At 45.5% G+C, this 25112-nt stretch overlaps 1 protein-coding gene across 8 annotated transcripts in view; it reads left to right on the top strand.

Moving 5' to 3' along the window:
- The window catches only part of ELAVL2 (ELAV like RNA binding protein 2), a 1154722-nt gene extending 1131237 nt beyond the window's left edge, over positions 1-23485 (top strand). For 6 of the 8 annotated variants that reach the window (XM_069630854.1, XM_069630851.1, XM_069630853.1 and 3 more), the window contains one exon: positions 20764-23485. In XM_069630854.1, coding sequence (XP_069486955.1) covers positions 20764-21094 — 331 coding nt within the window. In that variant the 3' untranslated portion in view covers positions 21095-23485. The remainder of the gene's footprint in view (positions 1-20763) is intronic. The other 2 variants (XM_069630855.1, XM_069630856.1) reach the window with 1 other exon arrangement.
- Positions 23486-25112: the final 1627 nt, after the last annotated feature.

The raw sequence follows: 25112 nt of genomic DNA, 5'->3' as shown, positions 1-25112 counted from the left end.
CCCTGTGCGCACAATCCAAGCACACCTAGAAAGCAGGCCCCCACTTGAAGCCAGTTCCGCAAGGTTCTACAAGAAATAATTAAAAGTGCAACCTCTATCCTACTCACTCTACCCTACTAAGCTACCCAATTCACTTTCTTACAGAACCACATAAGTGCCTGGAGACTATACAATGGTAACAGTGCACTGTATAAGACAACTTAACGAATATTAACACTGTTCATATACTGTAATTAAGCTGACGAATATAGGCTTAGTCAAATATTAAGTTATAAGAATCTAACTCGACAATATGAAAACTGAACTGACTCCAAAGGCATGGAGGTGATAATCTGAGGTCTACAAAGTCATAAACTGGGTGTTCAAAATTAGTCTCTCAGTCTGCAGTCATGTGCTTGACGATTGGTTCATTTTCCTTACAGGACCAACAATTTTCTGTGATGAATATCTAGAAATTTGCTGAGGAGTAACAGAAAATCAGTCCATAACCAAGATTGGTTGTGTTATATTGGCTGCTGCACTGACTTTAAAGATTCTGATATAGTCAACCCACCCACCCCCACCCCTCAACATTTGATAAGAATATTAAGAGCCAGTTTTGGATTTGCAGTGAGGTAATTATGTATAATCATGCATTTAAAATGTGTTTTGGACTAGTTGCAAGGCTAAAATGAAAATAGGTGGGATAGCGAGCATCCTAGTCGAGTACCTCTATGTAAATTGATAGGGTCTTGGAGTGCTATTAATCCATATTTGAGATTTGGGTGAGTTATATTAAACTAGTTTATGAATTTGGGACCAATACCATACCAAGTAAGACTGGGGCAAAAATTAAAGTTGCATGCTACCAGCTAGCCAGTCACTCGCCACCTCAATTCTATACATACACACATCACACCATTTCTCCAGTATTGGATCTTTCATGGATTCACATGCTGTTAATAGTCCCCTTTGTCAGGCTGGGTAACTTTGACTTAGTAATGTTCCTATGGAAAAAATGGACACCATGAGTGTCGCATCATCTTTGTCCATGCTTTTGGTACCCACCAATGGGACGTCGAGTTTATAGCTCTACTCCAGCATTTCCCCTTCAGATTTCAACCGTCTTCAGAGCTATTAGGATTCCTTGTGTTTCGCTTCTGAGAGAAAATTACATTTCTTTGAAAATTACATTTTTCTTCACATTTTGTCTTCCGGTACAACAGGCGTTGAAATACATCGGTTTCCAGTTCCAACCATGGAAACTTCAGGACCTAAGAAGTCTTTATTTCGGCCATGTGAAACCTGCGGCCTAAAAATCGTTTTACGGGAAGTGACTGGCAAACAGTGTCTTTACTGCCTGTATTCGAACCATTCAGCTGATGACTGCTGTGACGTCTGCCAGGGGTTCTCTCAAAAGACCCTTAAGGACAGAGGAACCAACACCTTTTCTGCTGGCTTAATGAGGGAGCCTATTCAGCCTCTTTGGTTGGCTCATCACGGAGTGGGAGTGCAACCACTCCCTCTGACAGGAGGTCACCGTCCAGACAGAGGTCCAGATCCGAGGAGCCAGTGGCAAAGAAGCTAAACACTCTTCCAAGGGTCCGTTGTGGAGGTCACCGTCTGACAAACCTAGAGACCAGGGCTCGCACTCATCTTCAAAATCTGCTGACCCGTCCAGGAAATCTGTCGACGGACAAACATAGAACCAAAAGTTGTTGAAGCCGACAACGCCATCGACGACGGCTTCGACCACCACAATGGCGTCTGTTAGGATCTACGTCTTGCCTCCAGTAGACGACCAAGAAAAAGTTGCCTGCTGAAAGGCCTATGCATCAGGCAACCACCAGGTCAGAAATTTCCGAATTGCTGGCAGATGGGAACGTATTGTCCCCTAAGGGTATTTTTAAAACCCCGACTGGGACCACGATGCAGCACGACCAGACTCCCCTGGGAATGTCTCCTATGGTGTAACCAGTTATCATGCCAGAAGACATTCTGCAGCCTGAGATTGTCAGATGTTGAGCCTCTGCCATACGAATGTCAAGGTGCATTTGAATTTGACCCTGTAGAAGGAACTTCTGATCCTCCTATCCAGGGACCAGCCAGAGTGGAAAACTCGCCTTTAAGGTTCTCAAACACTTATTCTGCCATCAACTTCTGCAGGAATAGGCGGTATGCAGACACAATACCCCTTATAAATCTTTCCCTGCTTTCCGTGCAGGTCCTTACTACACTGCAGGTCAGCATGACGCCAGACTTGCTCAGGCGATTCAACCTTATGGAAAACCGCACGTTAACTCTCAAAGGGATCCAACCTACCGCTCTAGAGACCAGGGCATGCGCCCTAGGAAGCAAACTCCCCCTAGACCTCCACCTCCACGTACATTCAGTTCACGTAGGAGAGAACAAGAGGAAGGGGAATTGGTTGACACAGACCAGGACACTGATACGAGGGATACAACTTCCGCCTCCTCATCCCCAAGGAGTGCCGACACAGATCCAGACCAAGACCGGGTAGCCCAGCTCCGCCTTCACCTCCGGACTATATCCGAGCTTTTCACTCAATGATTTCCAAAACTTGCCAGGAGTTTGGCCTAATTCCTGAGGAGTAGAAGAAAGATTGTTTCCTCTTCGACCAAATGGATAAACGCAGTCTTTTCCATACCCATTCTGATCACGTGTGGCAGGAGGACCTCTGTACTATGAAACATACTTTTTTACGGAGCCTTTGGGTAAAGGAAGGTTGGAGAAGGGGTTTAAGGATCCAGATAGTACTCTGAAATGCCTCACTTCGGATCCTACTCTAGAGTCAGTTTTCTCAGCGGCAGAAAGCCGCAAGGCCTGAACACCGCATACGTGTGCCACTCTGCCAGACAGCGAAAATCGGTAAATGGAAGCCTTTGGAAAGAAGGTTCTCACCATTGGGGCGACGACGGTTAAAGCAGCCAATGCCCTGGCAATAGTCGCTCAATATGATCAAGAGATGTAGCACAGTCTGGCTCCTTTATTGGAACACTTGCCAGAACAGCAGAGAAATGAGGCTATGATGCTGGTGCGTGAAGAAGCCTCAAATCGCAGAATCAGCGTCCATGTAGACCTTGCTGAAACTGGGTTCAAGCGGATTGGCAACGGGGTAGTCCTTAAACGCCAAGCATGGCTATGTTGCACAGACTTTTGCCAGGAAGTGCAACACAAGGTCATTGAAGGGGAAAATCTGTTCAGCGACAATTGATAAAGCCACAAAGGCTGACTCAGACACTGCTGGATCTCTCACTGCCCTTCAAAGCAGGAGATCCTTTCGAGGAGCCTCGGGCAATGCAAGATTCTCAGGCTTCAGAGACAGCAAAATCTATGGTAGGCCCGGCTATTACACTCAGGGCTACAAGCGCAGTAGAGAATACCAAGAGCAAAGGGCGCGGATCTACCACCTCCCAGAGAGGTAGGCAGAATAAGGCACAACAATGACTGCCACAAGGGTAGTCCGGTGGGGGGAAATGTGGCGTTCTAGCTCGATGATTGTCAAACAACGAATGACAGTTGTTGGGCTAGTTGCAATCCAGTACGGCCACTTGTTGGAGTTCAAGCACCCACAAACCCTGATTTTTGAAACACAAGCCCCTACCCACCCCACAGAAGTATTTCTTCACCCACATCATCTGGTTTTACAGCACAAGATGCGTCAAATGCTAAAACAAGCCATCGAAAAAGTGCCTCCCTCCGCAAGAGGAAAGGGAGTATACTCCAGGTACTTTGTCGTCAAAAAAACAGGCGGCAAGTGGCGCCCTATTCTGGATCTACGAAGACTAAACAAGAACATCAAAAAACAAAAGTTCAAAATGGAAACGCTCCAGGCGGTCAAAAAAGCCATACAGCCCCAGGAATTCCTTGCAGCCTTGGACCTCAAAGATGCATACTTCCATGTGCCTAAACATCCGAGGCACTGAAAGTACCTCAGATTCGTAGTCGACGAAAGCCATTATCAGGCACTTGTTGTCAGTCTAAAATCGGCACCCAAAGCATTCACAAAGTGCCTTGCACCAGTATCAGCCTTCCTCCAGAAACCAGGCCACCATGTGTGGCTGTACTTGGACGATTGGCTACTTCAGGGGTCAATCTATCAACAAGCCTTTATAGTCTCTTCTCAACCAAACACACTGCTCCAATAGTTGGGCTTTACAATCAACTATACAAAGTACTGTACAGTTTCCTCAAGGAGCTTGGTTTTCCTAGGCCCTCGATTCCTTACATGCCACAATTTGGTCAAATCTTCTGCGGAAAGAATCAAAAGATTGATAACTCTAGCGAGCTCATTCACGCCAAACAAACTAATCACAGTCCGCTCATACATGGCTCTTCTGGGGACCACATCCCCTTGCATTCCGCTTATTCGCCACTGCCGGCTACACATGAGGCCAGTTTAAAGGTTTTGGGCGACCAGATGGTCGCAAACCCGGGGTTCCTGGTCAGACAAGGTAACCATCTCCCAGACTCTGTCACACAGACTGAAATGGTGGACACACCCCTTCAACAACACAAAAGGAATGCCTCAAATGGAGCCAATTTACCATCTTGCCAATGCCTCCCAGACGGGATGTGGCGCTCATTTAGAACATCACCAGGTCAAAGGCCCCTGGTCCCCCGAGGAAGCATTACTATACATCGGTTTGCTGAAATTACGAGCAGTGCACTGGCCTCTAAAATCCTTTCTTCCTCTAATCGAGAATTTGATGGTGCGTGTCCTCACTGACCACACAACCAGTGTTTTATGTATGGAAGCAAGGCGGAACACGATCAAACACCTTGTCCTAGGAAGCACAAACCATCTGGCACAACATTCTACTTCAGATCTTCCACTTACCTGAGTTGCAGAACAAGCTCGCAGACACACGAGGGGCAATTGCACAGCAGCCAGATAGCCAAAGTTTTCTCATGGTGGAGTCAGCCTCCCCCCCCCCCCGCAACCCATCTCTAGACGTTTTTGCCAGCCCCCACAACAAGCAGTGCCAGAAATTTGCCAGCAGGATTCCGCATCCTTACTCCCAGGGGGGTGCATTTTTGTTCCATTCGAACGACTTGTTCGCCTAAGGGTTCCCCCTTTTCCTCTCATAAGGACAACGATACAGATGATACGCAAAGGTTGTTGCAGGATAATCTTGGTTGCCCCGTACTAGCCCAGGCAGATCTGGTTCTCTGAACTTCAGTTGGCAGCTGACGATCCAATTCCTCTAGGATCTCAGGCCAATCTTCTAAACGGGAGGATCTTTCATCACGACCCAGCCTCTCAAGTCAACACGGTGGCTCTTGACCACTCCGAATTGGCCTCAGGACTGCCGGCACATTCTAGCAGCAGCTAGAGGCCCTTCCACCAACATTTCCTATAGCCAAAAGGGGGGACATGATTCTGTGCATGGTGTGCACAGCAGCATAACATGCAGCTGCTAGCTAGAACACCTCATTGGATCCTCCGTTATGTGCTAAAGCTAGCTACAGAGAGTCTGGCCATCTCTTCCATCAAAGTGCACTTAACAATCTCCAGGTTTACACAGAAAAAAAATCCTTTACTCTCCTCGTTACAGTGACAGGCTAATCAAACACTTCTTAAAATACCTTTTTCATACCTTGCCATCTAAGAAAGGGGTTCCACCTGTATGGAGCCTGAACCTGGTCCTAGCAGGGCTGATCAAGCCTCCATTCGAACCTCTGTTGACCACCCACATCAAATTTCTAACTTGGAAAGTGGTTTATTTAATGGCCATTACCCATTCTAGACGAGTTTCGGAGCTCCAAGCCTTGGTTGTAGACCCTCCGTATCTACGGTTCATTAAACAAGGTGGTTCTCTACACTAATCATTTAATGCCTAAAGTACCTTCAGAGTTTCATGAAAATGCTACCATAAGTCTACCCACATTCGTTCCAAATGCCACTTCACCAGCAGAAAAGGCTCTGCACTCTCAGAATGTCAAGTGTATTGAGATATTATTTGGATCGCACCAAATCTTTTAGGTCGACTTAGCAGCTGTTTGTAGCCTTTGTCCCATCCAACAAAGGAGGATCCATATCCAAACGGGGAATTTCAAGATGGGTTTAATCTACAATCTCCTTCTGCCACTCTAGGTCCAATAGGCTGTTTTAATCGACCCCCAGAGCGCACTCCACTGGAGTATGGCTGCCTCGGCAGCTCTCTGGTACCCATCACAAGGTTCCTGGGGAGACAAGTTAACATCAGCCCTGCAATCTCAAAGTCACTGAAATGGTGGGCTGTCCGCGACATCTTGAAAGGGTTGCCACTAGTATAACCAACTCATGATCATAACAAATGCCTGCTTGGTGGGTTTGGGAGCTCACCTAGGCAAACGCCAGTTCAAAGGCCTTAGCACTCCCGAAGAATCGACCCTACACATATATGTCCTAGAGCTGCGAGCGGTCCATTGGACCTTAGTCTTTACTTCCACTGATCCAAAATTCAGTAGGGCAGATACTCGCGGACAATAGCACCACAATGTTTTACCTGGGCAAGCAGGGAGGAACAAGTTCAAACACCTTATCTCAAGAAGTTCAAACCATTTGGCACTGGTCCATTCACCACATCGCTTTGCAAGCATTCCACCTTTCGGGGTTAAAACCAAGGGGCAGAAGCCCTCAACAGGCACTCTACGCAGTACCATGAATGGCGCCTTCACAACCACCAAATAAACAAGATCTTCTCAGTATGGGGCCAGACTCCTCTGGACCTCTCTGCCACAAGGTGTAACAAACAATGCAAACAACTTGCAAGCCGGTTACCACACCCAAGCTCAGAGTGGGACGTGTTCTCCTTCCGATGGAGCAGCATCTTCGCATATGTGTTCCCTCTATTACTGCTGATCAGGAAGACCATCCAGATGATCCTCAGATAGCATTGCAAGATAATCCTGGTGGCACCATACTGGCCCAGACAAACCTGGTTCTCAGATCTCCTTCAGCAATCGGTGGACAACCCAATATATCTGGGGTTTCACGCCGACCCTCCTGTCACATAACAGTGCAATTCTGCATCACGACCGAGGCTCCCTCAAGTTGACAGCGTGGCTCCTGATCACGCCGAATTCGGCCACCTAGACAGCGCTTACTAGCGGCAGCTAGGGCACCTTCCACTAACTCCTACATTCATAAGTGGAAAAGGTTCTGTTTGCATCGTGATTGCAGCAGTCCAACCACTGGCCATACGACCACAACAGATTGCCAGCTTCAGTAGAAAAGTAACAAAGGAAGGTCTTGCTATCGCTTCCATAAAAGTATTCCTGGCAGCAATCTCCAGGTTCACCAGAAAAAGTGGAAAACCTCCTCTCTACAGCAACAGGCTGTTCAAACACTTCCTAAATGTTTTTTGTTTTTTTCCACCGAAGAAAATAATTCTACCAGTGTGGAACTTAAATCTGGTCCTAGCCGGCCTCATGAAACGCCCTTTTGAACCTCTTCGGTGCACATCAAGTTTGTAACTTGGGAAGTGGTGTTCCTGATCACCATTACGTCCTCCAGGCGAGTCTCTATACCACAGGCCTTAGTGGTGCGCCATCCGTATTTCCAATTTGCAAAGAATAAAGTAATCCTCTCCACCAATCCTCACTTTATTACGAATGTGCCATCTGAATTCCACAAGAATGAAACTTATCACCTTACGTACATTCTTGTAGAACGCCACCTCCCAGGCGGAACAAGCATTGCACTCACTAGACTTAAAAAGGGCGTTCAAATACTACCTGGAGCGGTCAAAATCCTTTAGAGCGCTGAGACAGCTATTCATCAGTTTTGGGCCTTCGAACAATGGCTGTAAGCCATTGCAGAACAGGGCATCGCAAGGTGGATATCCCTGGCAATTTTCTTCTGCCATACAAAGGCCAACAGTCCTCTGCAGACTACAGCTAGGGCACATCTACTAGCGCTACAGTGATCTCGGCAGCTCTCTGGTCAGGAGTGCCCATCAGACATTTTGCAGGCGGCTACATGGGCAGTTCCTCATACATTCACTTGGCACTGCTGCCTGCAACAGCACGCGGAAGTCGTGCAAATGGGATGAACAGTCCTTTAACGGCTGTTCCAGGAAGGTAAGCCCTGCAGCTTCCTTTTTTATTTTTTTATTTTTTTTTTTTTGTGGGTAATTGGGTATATAGATACTTCTGGCATGAGCGTAATCTTGGTTTGCCTGTTTTTTTTTTTTCTCCTCCAGATATGTATACTGGTATAAAATCTATTCACGGCATGTGAATCATGAAAGATCCAATGCTGGAGAAGGGAGTAGTTTCTTGCCTGTAACTCCATTTCTCCAACGTTGGTATTTGTTTATATAGCGCGCCGGAGTTGGGGGGCACCCACAGCATCACAGGCAATGGGGGGGTAGGGGGGTGTTGGGCACCCACTGCATAGCAGGCGACCGGGGGGGGGGGGGCAGTGTACCTGTAGCAGACGGGGGTCTTAGGATGAGGGGGCCTGGCTAAAGCCTGCCGGGTCCGCGATGGGGTGCTATCTGTGGTGAAGTGGCCAATGGGTGGGCACCTGCAGCAGGCACAACGAAGTTGTGGAATGTGTGGCCGCCATCTTGGAATAGCCGCAAGGAGGCACACTGGGATCAGGGCAGATTACCTCAGGACCTCAAAGGATCTTAAAGGCAATGTAGGCAGCGCAGGAAATAAAGATGAAAATTAAGCCAGCGACCTGGACAAAAGCATCTTGTTTCTTTTTCTCGTTTTCAAATAAAAAATGCAGCTTATCTTTAATGGATTCACTTGCGCCCTCCAGCCTTCCCCTCCGGGCAAACATCCTCTACAGGGGGTTGTCGTCCAGCTTGAGTGGTTAAAATCTGAGGGGAAGCTTCTGGGGCGGAGCTATACACTAGGTGTCCTATTGGTGGGGACCAAAAGTTCTTCGATAGTAAAAGTACTAAAAGTAACTGGGGATTCCCAGCCTGACGACAGGGAATATTCACAGCATGTGAATCCATGAAAGATTCCAATGCTGGAGAAATGGAGTTACAGCTAAGAAACTACTCCCATCGCTATCGATTCTGCACCCAGCATAGAAGAATTACCCGCCTGGGTCTGACCAAAAACAGCCTGAAGATTCCCTATACCGTTTGAGCACAGGGTTACCGAAGTCTGAGAAGGCTGGGGTTCCATCCTCGTAGGTTCACTAATCAAAGCAGAAATGTGCCAGTTTTCACCTCGTCAGGAACCCTGTGACCCCCACTCCACATCACCCCTATCGCTGGCTTTCTTTGATTCCCTCTTGTATTGTTGCCAGTCCTCCTCAAGGCAAACACTTTTCTTGACATTGTCTGCCGCTGGTGTGCAATCTGTAAGGTACTCGTGGCACGCAACTTCCTGGGAACTCATGAGGTGCCAGAATGTTGTTTCTCAAACGTTGCAATAGAACAAGGCGTTGCGTTTTTCCACATGGCTCCTTGTGACCTATGTCTTTGAATATAAATTGTAGACCTCTCGTCCTCCACTGTGACCTTGGGATCCTTCCTGCTCTTTGCGCCCTTCCAGAGGAGTCGTAAAAATGTACATGACTCTGTTCTTAGATTTGAAAGCCCCTTTTATGCTAGGTTTTTTCTGCCACTTTTCAGTTGCCCTTTTTCCACCTACTTTCTTCGAGACTTCTCCCTCCTCTGTACAAGCACTCTCTTCTGCCCCAATCACAGCTGTGTCGTGTGCCTCTTTATAGATCAATAGGGGAATTCCAGCACCAATGATCATACCCTCTCTTCACTCCTTCTTCTGGATGTTGGGATACACAGGGGAGTAGACCCCCGATTTCATTCAAGGTGTCGCGTTTTCCCTGACCATGTGTACAACTGTCATGCAATCGTATGAAAGAATGTAGCACTACATTCAGGGCTGCCAGAGAAGTCGGGGTTCGTTCCGGAGCTGCTTGTTCAGTGGGCTCAGAACTCTGGAACAGAAAGTAAAATAATCTATGGTTCAATGGAAACATTTGAGAGGCTCTAAATATTCCCTTGGAGATTGCAAAGAAACAGATTTACTAAACCATAGCAAGCATTTAATCAGACGACGACGATATATGTTCGTGAAGATTATGCTAATCATTATCCTGAGGGTCGGGATCCACATGTAGCATCCACCAGTGTGATGAGCAGGCCACCCACAAGGTAGTGAAGAGGTGCAGGAGAAAGATCCAAGATGGATACTGACTTGCCAGCAGAATTTCTGCACCCACTTCCCAAACCAAGACATGAATCTTCCTTTGGATGACACACCAACATAAACTGCTTAAGATAATGATGCTTCACTAGCTTCACTTGAACTTCTTCTAAACTGTGATTTTTGGACTGACCTCTAGCACTCCCAATGGTAGGAATAGAACTTGCGACAGTGTAAGATTGTCAGATATGTGGGAGATCACTCTGGGTCTGTGGATGCTAGACACAGTACACAACCTTTACTGTATCCAATTCACAAAGTGTCTATAAACGCAGACAAATGCACAAATGACTAAATCACTTACATGTTTTGTTAGAGGTGCTGGAAGTATTTTTGGCAAATGGAGAATATTCATCAAGGAGAAAGGAATCGAGGTATCTATTCCACACATTTCCTTTTTGCAAAGAAAGATCATTTTATTCTGCATTCGGGAGCTAGTAAGAAACTCTTGATGCAAGAGTTTTTACAAAGGTGTCATGACTGAACGACTCTGCAGTATGTTTGTGCATGTGTATCTATACCTGAATAGCTGGTCGATTATAGCAGAACAAATCCAAGCAATGCCTGTCCAACACAAGACTGAGTATTACTTCTAGACGGAATCGGAGTCCAAAACAGTGATAAAGTTCGTCGTTTATTCGTGCATTATGCACATATTAAAAAAAACCATGTAAAATCCCAAAACACAAAATGCCTAAAATTCGGCAGCATAACGTTTTGCGACTGACTTGTCGCTTGTTCACACATTATCCAGGCATCCAATCAGTGAGTATATAGGAGGGAGGTGTCGGCAACAGCTACAACTAGGACACAAAGAAGGGACCAATTCCCTGCATACTCACTTGTGGCCAATATCGAGTTCCACTGTCAACGAGCATGCCAAGGTGCAAGGTCTAAATACCCGTGCTGGTATATGTAGTCCATATGGTGTATGCCCATGCAGATTCAATAATCCCACTATCGGACAAAACTATTCGGGTACGTCAATGACCTATAGCTAATGATTATTGTACGGCCACTTCAAATAGATTACTGCCATGTGGCCGACTATTAACGGACTATAGTGCTGTAACCCACATTTGTTTTTGTATGTCACATACATGCGTGATGGGTGCATACTGGGGGATGGGATTAAAAGCACTGTGCGGCACATATTGAAATGATGGAACGTGCTCCAAGGTGCCGTGAATGTGAGAGATAAAATGCTGGTACATTAAAAGCATGTAATTTTTAGGCACCTTAAATGGATTTCTAGCTGTATATAGAAATGGAAGGGGTAAAATGGTAGTACTTGTTGAGCATGATCTCGTAATGTTACAATACGCAGCGTGCTACAATACTGCTGACATTGCATGCTTTGAATAGCATGACAATGGCAAGCACACCTGATCACAGTATAATGGTGTCCTGTGATCTACCTTTACACTCCTACAGCATATGGTAAATTGTTAAAATGCTGAGGCAGTGCGTACTAAACATGGTGTGAGACTTAAAAACAGAATGAGCCGTCTGCCTCCAATTATTAAAAATGAAGGTGCAAATGCATGTTGATCCTTAATCTCACAATAATGAGTATTACACAACTGTAGGCACATACCTGGACGGTAAATTGCAAAATGCAGTGCAAGTCTATCACTAAACCATCTTCTCATTAATTGGAAACAGTGCGTAGTGAACCTTTTCACTTAGTATGGAGGAAAAATGCATTTTGTTGTGCTCCAACCATCGATTGTAAATAAAGTGCAAATGCATATCAATCTTCGTTATATTTTTCTATGTATTCGTATAATAGACACTTTTGCAAGTCCATTTACTTGCTTTAGTGTTCACTTTTTACGGAACACAGTGGCAACTTCGAATGTTTATTATACAGTCCTGGTAAATGAACACTGGTTCTTTGATAGACGCAGTGCAATATTGCTGTCAATAGTAAGCCTTTTGGCCAGTGGTTTATCTTGTACTAAGCGCAGAGATTCACCTCTCCCCAGAACCCTTTCGCAGGTTCAGCACTATTTGCTGCTGCATACATAACCTGCCACCGGCTATTTGGCATTTAAATCGCCTTTAAGGTTGGCACTAAGGCTCTCGCATGCATGGTATAATGAAACAGATTAGAACACTAGTATTCTGCATCTGTTTGATAACCTAGTTTGCTGATGCATCTGAATTCTACCCATGCCAGCAATCTTCCCTCAATTATCTCCCCACACATGAAAATCCATCCGCCCTGCCTCCACACGTTCCTACAAGTCCATATTTGACATTTTTTTAATAGATCCACATGCTTTGACCTACACACATTGAAATGAAAACCACCTTAATTACAGTAGACTATACACCTCCATTTTTGCTTTTTTCCTTCCACCTGTGACCTGGGTAGGCCCTAAGATCCTCCCATCGAATATATCTTCAAATACTTCACTGCACTTTGTATCAGAGGCAGTCCCAAGTTATCTTTTTAATTTGCCATTTCAGAAGATTTAAATACGCTTCGACGATTTAATAAACCTAATTCTGCAGCTTTAAGATGCTCATTTTGGGGACTGCTGAGCAGCCAAACAAGGCAGAGCTTAACTTGAACCTCTGACAAACCAATCCAGCCTTCTCTTAGACCGAGGAGTTTTCTAGAAATTAGTACTACTGCAGTTACGACAGGACCGTGGCTCGAACTATGGTGATTTGGTTGGGGTGGCAGAGTACCGATGGACAGCATAGTCTGAATTGCTTTGAGCTTCAGCCTCGCCTCCTGCCAGCCACTGTGCTACACCTGCACTGCGGTCAGGAGGTGTCTGCCAGACAAGACCACCAGTGGGGTTCCCTACTGTGATGCCTGGGGATGTGCAGTCCAGCTTGCGCCTCGCCATCATTGCTAGTAGGCCCGGTCCATTTGTGGACGGAGGTTGGCTTTGGGCTTTGCTCCTTCCTCTGCACTTCGTTGAGACACTGCACTGGGAGATATGCTGGGCACACCATTAGGTGGACGCTGGTCTAGTTCATCCTCAATTGGAGCACATTAATCATTGCCACCTGCTTTCTTTCGCTCTGGTGGCTGGGTGGTGTGAACTTCTGGATCCAGACAATTGGTATGTGCCGTTATTACACCTGTAACCCATCCAGCATATGAGATTGGAGGTTCAGTGACATGCTTGGCCTAATCTCTTGGACTTTCATTTTGAAGAGCAATTGTACATTCACCTTGGTGGTTTTCAGGCGGCGAGCATTGCTTTCAACATGACTGGCTTCTCTCTGTATTATTGATCTCTGGTTTCTGCTGGATCCGGGTAATGCGAGCAAGTATCTGACTGCTACAGTACCACATTGCTTTATGTCTGCCAAGACCCTAACGTTTACACACCATGACCCGCGAAGGAGGTTAAAAATGTTGCAATTTGGACTCTTTGCAACAACAACAAAAAAATCTGTTACTTATGGTGCCCATTGCTGGGAACATGGGTCAAAGAAGTACCTTGACTTCATATATGGCATCCAAACCATCTGCAGATAAGCAGCAACTGATCAGAAGTATGCAGGACACATACATCTGCAAACGAGCTGAATGGCATCACTGCCAATATCAAGCCCCTTAAAACTACATTGAAGAACTATACACCCTCCAGACATACACGCACCCTGGAGCACCCTTGATGTAAACGCCCCTCGGCTGCAAATAGACGCCTGCATCTCTTCGGCCAAAGCCTACAAATATGCCATCATCTCCACCCAATCAGTACCTATAACACGAGGATCACGGAAGCAAGTTAGAACGCTAGATAACTTCATCATTTCATCATTCTCAAAGAACTCGAGACCCCTACTCTTGTCCATCAGCAACTTCCCCAAAGATGCAACCAGGTGCACCACTATTCAGCCAGCCCTTTCAAATAAAACCCTCCAGTTGAGAGACCAAACCATTCACAGGAAAACAATGCTGGTCTACAAAGACCTTCCCACTCCCTACCTCCACCCTCCTTCCAATTCTCGTCAGTCTCCATCTCCAACATCTCAAAATCGGTCTCCTCAAACCCTCTAATTGTAAAGTAGACCTCTGTCTGGCACACAGTCGACCTTTGCTCAGAACCACTCGCCCATTATCGTGAAGTTTATGAATGCCTTGTTCGCCTCTGACATTGTTCCCTCGTCCATAAAAGAAGCAGGGGTCACCCTGCTACTGAAACCTTATCTAGATACCACACGCCCCACTAATTACCACCCCATTGCAACAGTCTCCCTCCTACTCAATGCTCAACCGCACAGTATACACCCAAATCCAAGCATACCTCTAACACTACAACTTTCTTGGCTAATGCCAATCCGGATTCAGACCTAGACACAGTACTCAATCAGCCCTCTTTGACCTCAACATTCCACTCGACAGCATTCGCAAATCGAGTGATATTGCCCTCCTACACAACCCCTCTGGCGCTTTCGATCTGCTTGTTCACGACATCCTGTGTGATCCCACCACAAACTTCCGCTTCTCAACAGAAGCTATCACATGGGTGAAGTCCTTCCTCTGTGATCGATCATCCCGAGTCTTCATTGGTGACTAGGCCGCTGACCCTAGCCCTGTCCCATACAGCGTACCAGAGGGCTCATGTTCCTCCCCCACACTCTACAACATGTATACCGAACCCCTGTTCAGTACCCTAGACAACCTTGGCATCCCCTACACCAACTTTGCAGACGGCACTCCAATATTACTAAAACTGACTGACTATTCCCAAGAATCCATTAATGTCAATCCTGTCGTCAGTATCATCCAGAATTGCATGACCAAGCATCTTTGCCTTAGTGATGATAAAACTGAACTACTCCTTGTAGGCTCTCCCCACTGTCTCAAGACCCTCGACCCTGAATTTTCATCTTTTACCATAGATGGCATCCCTACCTTGGTCTCCAGCCATGTAAAAACACTGGTTGTTCCGGGACGTGGAACTTGGCATGTACCAACACGTCAATGCCCTTGCATCAGCCGCTGCCTACACCACTAAATTTGTCAATCATAGCAAAAACAATTCTTGTCACCAGACAATAGCCTTACCCTCACCAGGGCCATTATCTGGAGTAAACTGGATTACTGCAACGCTTTACTCAATGGTACCTACAGCTGCTTCTAAACAGTGCTCTAAGAGCTGCCAGGAGCATAAAACCCATGGACCACATCTTACAGACCAGGCATGATGCCCACTGGCTGCCAATGAAAGGCCCGGATTGAATTCAAAATCTTGACAATTGCTCACTGCTGTATCCACAATGTGCACCCACCTACCTCAATCAACGACTCTCCAGAAAGACCAACATATGCACCCTACGATCCCCCCTCTAGCTTGCTCTTGTCACCACTAGATCTAACAATCCAGCTGGCGGTTCCAGCTTCTTGGGCATCGCCCCCACTTCGTGGAACACCCTCCCGTCCTGCATCAAAAATAAACATATCTTACCTTCAGAAAAAGTCTAAACACCTGGTGTTTTGATAAATCTGACTGAGGCTCTTAAGTGGACTAACTTTATTAAGCATAGATCCTGTTTTTTTTGCCCTTTCACTTCTACTCTGATCTTGTACTAGCGCTGTGATACCTCCGGATTCGGATGCTACCAACAAATTAAATAAAAAACTGACCAGATTATGGAGAGTCAATGATAAGTCGGGGGATGAGGTAAGCACCTTGAAATCCACAATTGATAAATTTTTAAAACGATGATTAAGTGCAAAGACCAGGCATTGTGATTTTGTTGCGGCAATGTGTGCTGCTTGGGATACCCGCAAATATATAACAAGGGAACATGCTTTGTGGAAGACTTGCTCAAGCTAATGGACAACTTTGATCTTTCACCCTACTTTACTGTCCAACTTATTTCTCCCTGGCTAATCATCGCACACACTTTGAATTACAGGGATCGGAATCTGCTCTTGTATGTGAGGGAGAATAGTGAATTTTGCTATTTCTCTAACCAAGTAATCTTATATCCTGATATCTCATAGGCAGTGCAGGAGAAGGGAATGGTGTGTAACCCTTGGGCGTCTAGGCGCTAGTTAGTGAAGAAAAGACACATAAGCAGGGTGCTTGTTACCGGATGAGCTGCCATATATGCAAGAAAGTCAGTAATGCCAGGTAGTGTCATTTGTTGAACAGGTAGTTCTTTAGCCGTTTCTGGAACAGCCTTCTCCAGCATTCACATGCAAACCCTCCCTCCTCTCTATGGCTCTTCTTGGGTCCTACTGCCACTTTACATGTGTGGCCAAATCTGAAGATGGCCACCAGTGATGGAGCGAAGGAGGAAGAATTCTTGGTTGTGGCAGTATGAACCAAAGTGACCGTAATCGGCTATGCTAGCGACAATGCAGTTTTTAGCTTCAAGCTAAAGTGCTTTTTTAGCTGGAGAACAAGATTTACAGGTAAGTACCTTGTTGCTTATAATCGGTGAATACTCCTACTTCCTGTCCATTTACCTCCATACTGCATGGGTGACCCTCGCTAGGGACGGGAATGGAACTTTGTTTCACTTCAAAAGCATTTTTCCCTTTAAATGTAAAGACGCGCAGAGGCATGTACTCAGTAAGACTCACCCCTCTGGTGCCACACCGCAGTTCACCCTTCTACGTTGACTGGAGCTGACCTACTTCACTGTGCTTGTGGATAAGGTATTTTCCCTTGTAAGTCCATGCACTTCAGCATTACCCTAGGAATTATTTCCTTTGTTTTTTAATTTCACTGGCCTCCGATGCCTCGCCTCCCTGGCGCATGTCAGTTCAGGTGGGTTTTAGTACGTGCCCGTCATTCCCGGCCTCCAATCCCCACGCTGTCAGTCTTCACTGTCTGGGAGATCCACATCGCTTGATAGGCTGCTCAGCTTTCGACCTGCATACCCCGCTGTCACTTAATCATCTGGCCAGATGGAGGGAGCTTTATTTCTAGGTCTCTGCCGGAGCAGCTTAAGGAGTCGGTAACCTAATGTAGGTACCCTGTTCACTAAGGCACCCCGCGACAGGGATTGCTTCCTGGGCAGTCCCCTTACTGGGAGGGTTTGTGTTGATCCTGGTACCAACCGGGGCCTGAGGCTTGTGCAGCTACCTGCCTACGGGCTGATGGGTCACAGGATTTTACTGGGGCAATGAGGAACTGCAAGGCTCTGGCACATGGAGTATTCCTGAAGGGCATTGATCAGACACTTGGTCTAGGCATGAGGGGGGACAAAGTCCTGCACAGGCATTACCAAGTGCAAGCTCCAGGGCACTAAGCCTACCAGATCGATATCTGAAGTGCAAACTAGTACTGAGCAGCAGCGTGAGGGCAATTCAGAGACAGGACCACCGCCAGACTAAAGTTTCCCACTCATTCCTGCGGCTTCAGGATACAAAATGGTGCCACATGGGGAACACGTCCTCCCAGCCCTCTGCTCACAGGGATTTGCACCCTCTGTCCAGCTGTTTTTCCCCCACTGGTAGAGTGGTCGTCAATGAATCCACAAACACCATGATGTATGGCATATGCAATGCCTTAGCTGTCGGTGCGGTACACGGATGCAAGCTATGCTCAGCTCATGCAATGGGCCAGCAGGCCTATCCCTGCTGCTAACACACCGGGCAACACCAGCATGCGATGAACGTTTCTTTGATAAATTCAAGACCCTCATTAGGTCCTAGCAGATGGCAGGATTCTAAAGGGCCTCATAAATGAGGTCATGCCACCATCACCTGTACAGCCTGCCATGTCGGTGCAGCCCCAGTACAAGTACTGTTGCTACTGCCTCCACATGGGGCCCCAGTGCTACATGGTGCCCCAGACACACCACCCCATGTCCCAGTGCAGCCGACGCGAGTCGAGCGGTATGGGCAAACGGGGCAGGGTTCAGTTGGTGGATTCTGGGGCTTTCAGGAGCGCAGCAACTTGACAGGTTGCTCAGTTTGCATAGGTCCACAGCGCTCTGGTTTTGGGGGGAGGCTTGCCTCACCCTCAGTTCTGGTGTTTCGATTTTTCAGACCCATTGATCTCTCTGCTCTCGACAGGTTCTGTCTTCCCATCCCTTCTGTCCCTCCAACCTCCCCTGCTACAGATTGGGTTATCAACTCTCCTGGCAGACGTCACTGCTCTTTGACCAGAGCCACTGAGGAGGTTCAATCTACTTGAGTATTTTCGCCATTCAGAAAAAAAAAACAGGCTGGCTCGAGGATGGTGCCCTATCTGTCATTCCGCAACCTCCCCCTTCAAAAATTCAAGATGGTCATGCCAGCACTGTTAGTGGAGTCCCTGTGCGAGGGAGATTGGATACGCTCCCTGGACCTCAAGGTTGCTTACCTACACATTCCAATTTGTCAGCCTCACAGGCGTTTCCTCAGCTTTACTGTTCTGGGAGTTCACTTCCAGTACATAGTGCTCCCGTTTGATTTGAACTCAATCCCAGGAGACTTATCCCCGACCCTCCCACGCAGACTGACCATGCAGATCTGGGACTGGGCCATCTCTCAACATCCACCTGTCGGCAGTCCACCTCCTGGGGGACAGCAATGTGGAAGCAGACGGGCTCCGCAGGATGTGACCACTACAAATGGGAGCAATCCTAAATGACATATACCAAGCATGAGGCCATCCTAGAGTGGATCTTTGTCAAAGACCTGAACAAGAAGTGTGAGCAATTTGCGTCTAGGATGGGCAACGTCAAGCTATCTCTGAAGGGATGCTCTACAACCTGCCTGGGACAGCCTTTGGGCCCTTACTTACCCGCCAACTCTCCTAATCCAGAGGGTGATGCGGAAGTACCAGGAGTCTTGGGGGCTGCGCCTTCTACTAGTGGCCGCCAGTGGCCAGTCAGGATTTGGTGCTGGGACCTACTTCAGGTGGTATTACAGGGCCGGATTCCTCTACCCAGGATGGGAACCAATCTTCTAACTCAACAAGGGGGTGCAGTAGTCCATCCATCACAGAGAAGCTAGCCCTAGCAGCTTGGTATCTTTAGATACCTGAATATGTAACACCTCAACATTTGCAGTTATCAGAGGAAAATCTGCAGATTATCCAGAAGGTGAGAAAGGACTCGACCAGGAGTTGTCAAAAAGAAAGTGGTCAATGGTCTGCTTTTGGGAAAGGGATAACTGTATAGTTCATATCTCCTGCACCCTGGACCATGTGCTCTCATTCTCTGGTATAGTCGGGAGTACAGGTATAGACTTGACGCACCGGCAGCTAGTGGGACATACAAAAAACACCTAGTACACATCAAATCCAGTGTTGAAGAGGGATCTCAATGTGCTGCTAAACGCTCTTGCGCATTAGCCGTTTGAGTTGATGTCCACTTGGTACATCTGATGACTATTAAAAAGTTGTTGCTGGGTGGTCTCGCTTCAGTACACAGTCAGCGAGATCCAGGTGCTCATTGCGACAGAACTTTAGACTACCTTCCACAGGGACATGGTTGTGCTGCACACGCATCCATGTTTTCTACCAAAGGTGGTCACAGCATTTCATTTGAACAAAGTACTTCCAACATTCTTTCCCAATCCACTCTGAAGCGGAAAAGGTTTTACACTGCCGGGATGTGTGAAGAATTCTGAAATACTAGCTGGACAGGAAAACGGTGTTCTGCAAGTCGGACGCCCCTTTTAACATTCGGAGGAGCAAACCCAGTCTCTCAATCCTCAAAAGCTTGCATAGCATAATGGCTGAATAAGGAATGTCCAACAAACTTGTATGCTCATGTTGTCAGGGCAGAGGATACAGCAGTGGCTTTTCAAAGGGAAGTGCCATGGCAGGTCTTTAGCAGCGCAGCTACATGGGCTTCTGTCTGCCTTCTGAAAGTACTGCTATTTGGACAGCAGCGCCAGTTCTGATGTGGCCTTCGGCTAAGCAGTGCCGAGGAACCTATTTGCATAATACTGCATTTCCTCCTCAATCCTCCACCCCACACCCCCTCTCACCCGTCCTAAGGGCTAATATCTGTTGTAATTGCCCATGCAGTTTGGAGGAGAGGAGAGGGATTGTATGAGTCATTAAGTTTCTCACCATAGTGACGAACGTGCTTAGTCCAAAGTCCCCTTTCCTCTATTCGACACCCTCCAGCGCCCTAAAATAAAGTCCAGATGAAGCATCTGGCTGAAACGTAAAAAGGGACCAAGGTGTGGTGCCAGCGGGCATGGTTTGCGGAGCAAACGTAGCCGTGGCTGCGCCTCCACCCTTTTTTACATTTAAATGGGAAATGCATTTTTAAGTGAAAAAAGTTTCAGTTCCTGTCCCTAGCGAGGAACGCCATGCAGTATGGAGGAAGGGGGTGACGATGTGGACTAGGAGTAAGTTGATCACTACAGTGAGCAACTTTTAATTACTCCCAGCATTCAGAGCTTGTTCCTCAGCTGCTCCCATCCCCGTTTTTCATGTTCTTTTTTTTAGGTTTCATTGTTCCTTAATGCTAATTCTAATAAACCGTTAAAATAATTGCAAATATTAAAAGCGCTATTAAAACGTACTGCCTCAGACTGTCCTAAATTTTCTTTTTTTTCATGTTTTTATTACGCAATAGTAAAATGATTGAACTGCTGAGGAGGATATTTTTGAATATTTTTCTAATACTTTGTCTTGGCTTCCTTAGTAGGTTCTCTCCAATGACCATTGATGGAATGACAAGCTTGGCTGGAATTAACATTCCCGGGCATGCTGGAACGGGATGGTGTATTTTTGTCTACAACCTGGCACCCGATGCAGACGAGAGCATCCTCTGGCAAATGTTTGGGCCTTTTGGAGCGGTCACCAATGTAAAGGTTATTCGTGACTTTAACACCAACAAATGCAAAGGTTTTGGATTTGTGACCATGACAAACTATGATGAGGCGGCCATGGCGATCGCCAGCCTTAATGGATACCGCTTGGGGGACCGGGTTTTGCAAGTCTCCTTTAAAACAAGCAAAACGCACAAAGCCTAATGGTTTCTCCTCAGTCTATTTGTATACAGTATGAAAACTATTCAACAAAGGCCAATTAAGAGAAACTTTATATATGTGAATGCCTTTGTAATTCAGTGTTGAAATGAAGAGGGGATCAAATTATTATTTAGCATCCTTTAAGAGTATGTGAGATTTTTTTTTACTAGTCTTTGAATTAAAGTGTGTTAAAATGTTGTTTTTTTGGTGGGGCGGGGGGATTGTTAAGGACAAGAGGCAGGATTTTGACCTGTCGCTTGGCATTCTATTGCCTTCTTTTCAGAAGGTGGACATTTTTAAAATGTTTCAGTTAAGGAATAACCTTTTGTGTTTTACGTCATTGCCTTGAACATGCGAGTAAATATTGAGGCTTTGTATTGTAATTTCTAGGTTGGTGTATGCATCTTGTTTATCTTGTGTTCTATTGTGTTCATTTTCATTATTCTACATTACTGTAATGTTTGCAAAGAAATATTTATTTAGAAATGTACATTTTTATTTATACGTTATCTGTTTTTGTTTTCGAATTGTAAGTTGGGTTGGGTGGGAAACCTAGAATCACATTGTAAGATTACTGGAGATCTTTTCGTAAAGCAGCAGTACCTTGCCAAAGAGATAACCTCTTTGATGTGGGTTTCAACAAAAAGCATCTATTTTTATAAAAAAGAAAAAGAAAAAAATTTGGAGATACTTTTTACTGGTCCTGGAACAAATATTTTCACTTGAATACTTTGAGAAATCTACTTCATATGAGACCTAGTGAGCTTTTAAATCTTGCCAGGAAATTTCCAAAATGGTTGGCTTTTGAGCGCAAGCTTCAATTTTGAAAATGCTTTTGAGATCTTTGTATGGAAGTAGAATCAGTGGGCACCGTTGGTTCCGTTTGTGCAATCATCAGTGAAGTGTCTGATCGTTCTGGTTATTATGTGATGACCAGCTCACATTAAATTGTGATTTTTGAAATAAAATGTAAAAATAAAAAACAATATGAAATAAGAGCTGGCAAGCAAAATAAATTACCAAGAGATGGGGGGATAAAATCTGTTCTTCCTCAAGAATTCCCTTCATGTTGAGCTCATGGTGTTTAGTGATGTACTTGCAGTATTGTTTGAAGAATTGTTTTTGTCTTGAAGAAACAAATGAAGTTGCACACGTGGGTTTGCACTGCAGGAGCTGCCAAGCAGCACCTGGGTTGGCTATGTTTGGACGTATTTTGAGAGTTCCGTTCAAGGAGAACGTGAGCTTTGTGTGATGTAAATATATCTTGCATTTATGAAACTTTCAGCTATATTTTTTTTACTTGATATGCCAAGTGATGTTTAAACTTTGAATGTTTTCTGTATGCATTTTGTTTTTTCTTTGTGAGGGGCATTATTATGACTTTGTTCCTTGAGGTCTGCTTCTTTTTGCTGTCCTGGGGACTTGAATTACAGTGCATCAGATTTGCATATTTTTGCTCTCGTTTTGGTTTTGTCTGTATATAGTCCAGATTGGGATGTTTATATTGATGCTACATTTTTGTTCACATATTTGCTGTTCTGAAAGTAAGCTTTTTTGAAGCGTTCCTTACATTTGTTTTTTTCTTTTCTTTACAAAGATAAACCACAGATACTTGTATGTTTATGACATTTAACTTTGTATGATCCTTTACTATTGGGGAACACAAATTTGCCTTTACCATATTAAAAAGGCAATATCAAAGGTTTTCCGATTTGCATCTAGCTCATAAATTTAAAGCTAAACTGGAGGCACTCTACCCCTTTCCCATGATGCACTTGTAACTATATCGTGGTCCTTTTTGTAAAAATATGTTCATATGCTTCCCATTAGAACACATAAATAGTATATATGCATATCTTGTATGTTTAACTTTGCAGAGGTTTTGAGTTTTTTCATTTGCTCTTTCAAATTTATAGTTCATGTATTCTTTAAGTATAGTGCAGTACTGATACTGTGAAAACCATTGCGCAAGTGAGATCATTTTTCTCTTCACCTTAGTTTGTTGTGTCAATGAGAAAGTATGAAAGTTGTATCAAGGTAAAGGTTTTTTGTGGCATACTAGCAGTTTGAAAACCTGCTAAAAGCTAACATATGATTAAAAATACATATCTTTTGCAATGCAACAACGTTTTCAGCTGGTATATTCTATATTGGCACAGCAGATTAATACATTGAGAGCATGAAAACTGAGCTTCACTTTATATGGTTTATCAGAGCACTACATCAAATGTAAGGCAGTTATTTATTTACATTTGTACAGTATGACTTATTCTCTGTTGGAATAGACTGTATCTTCTGTTGGGTATTTAAGAAGCTTTACATGTTTTTCTTTTGTGTTTGCATCCTTTGTATTTTTTCCATGTTCAGTACATCAATAAACAAAGTTGAAGGGAACAGACGTGGCTCAATTTTCTACTAAGTTTTTCTTTCTTTGTACTTAATGCATTGCATATTAGAGTGTTGAGGGTCCACACAGGGATCCAGTGGTGGATAAGACCACAAGGTTGATGGATGGGTGGTTTAAGAAATACTTCATGCCCATATGCATGTGCTAATTTCGGCATACCTTTGGAAAAGGTGAGTAGCGTTTATACAAGGAACACTGTACAACATGAGCCTTGCATAGAAAGTGTTCCCGTAATTGGGTGCTTAGTGGTGGAGGTATGTGTAGAAAATCTGACGCTTTGGCCCGGATGAAGGAGGAGGCACATACGTTGAGGTACAAGGGGACGCGCACAAAATATTTGCACATTTACTCATTCAAAATCCCCTTAACACCTTCATACATGTGTAACTGTCTTGGAACAAGGTAATCACCAGCCCTCGGATAAAATTCAAGCAGAGGATGAAAATGCAGAAATGATTTTAAGACCTGCACAGAGCAAACCAAATGTACACACACACACACGCAGAAATTGTTACTCACCGGAGTGACAAATGTACTGCTAGTCAATAGTCCCCTTTCCTCCATCCTGTATGGGCGTCCCATGCGAGGGATGGGCAAGGAACCCTTTTTCTCCAGCATTGGATCTTTCATGGATTCACATGCTTAGAATATTCCCCGTCGTCAGACTGGGACCCCTCGGTACACATATAGCCTTTTCCAATAGGAAAACTTCCGACACTTTTGTGTCCTATCTACGTCCTTTTAGGACCCGCCTACGCATGCTCCGTAGGCCGTCCCAGTATAAGAGGCCCGCCCCCGCGGCTCCCCTTCAGATTTCAACCGTCTCCAAAGTAGTGGGATCTCCTCGCGTTGTCTTACTATTTTGTACAAGGTTGCATTATTGGAATTTGAGTAAAGAAAATGTCCTCCGTGTCAGGAAAAGCGCTGTTCCGTCCATGCGCGACGTGCGGCTTGAAAAAAGTTTACGAGGGGGACGGACATATGGATTGTATATATTGCCTCCACCCTCATCATTCGGCGGATAACTGCGACCTATGCAAAGGGTTTTCTAAAAAAAACCCTCAAAGACCGGAGTCGACGACTGGTGGCATGGCTGAATGATGGAGCGGGGGCATACCCCCCTTCGGAGGTAGGCTCCACACAGTCGGCGAAAACATCACGCCACGCTACCTCGTCAGAACCACCGGCGAAGAAATCTCGACCAACGGAAAAAGAGTCATCTGGAAGTCACTCAACTAGAGACTCCTCGTCAAAGAAATCACCTTCATCAAAAAAGCATGAAAAGGAAAGGAAATCCTCCTCGGGCGATCATCATAGATCGACCACGAATCGAGAGTCGAGTAAAAGCAAGCCAAGTGTGGAAAAGGCGGGACCGCCAAAACCACCTGCTAAGTCACCGGAGTGACAAATGTACTGCTAGTCAATACTCCCCTTTCCTCCATCCTGTATGGGCGTCCCATGCGAGGGATGGGCAAGGAACCCTTTTTCGCCAGAATAAACACTTTCCCTTTAAATTTGCAGCCATGTGCTCCCTTAACCCCGCTCACTGGTGCCACATCTCAGTCCCCTTTGACGATCGGCTGTATTATGCTGAACAACCTCGCTGCTCTTATT

This window comes from Ambystoma mexicanum, chromosome 6q, assembly GCF_040938575.1.
Source record: "Ambystoma mexicanum isolate Mex_15411 chromosome 6q, UKY_AmexF1_1, whole genome shotgun sequence".
Taxonomy (NCBI): Eukaryota; Metazoa; Chordata; class Amphibia; order Caudata; family Ambystomatidae; genus Ambystoma; species Ambystoma mexicanum.
This window is presented reverse-complemented; position numbering and strand designations above follow the sequence as displayed.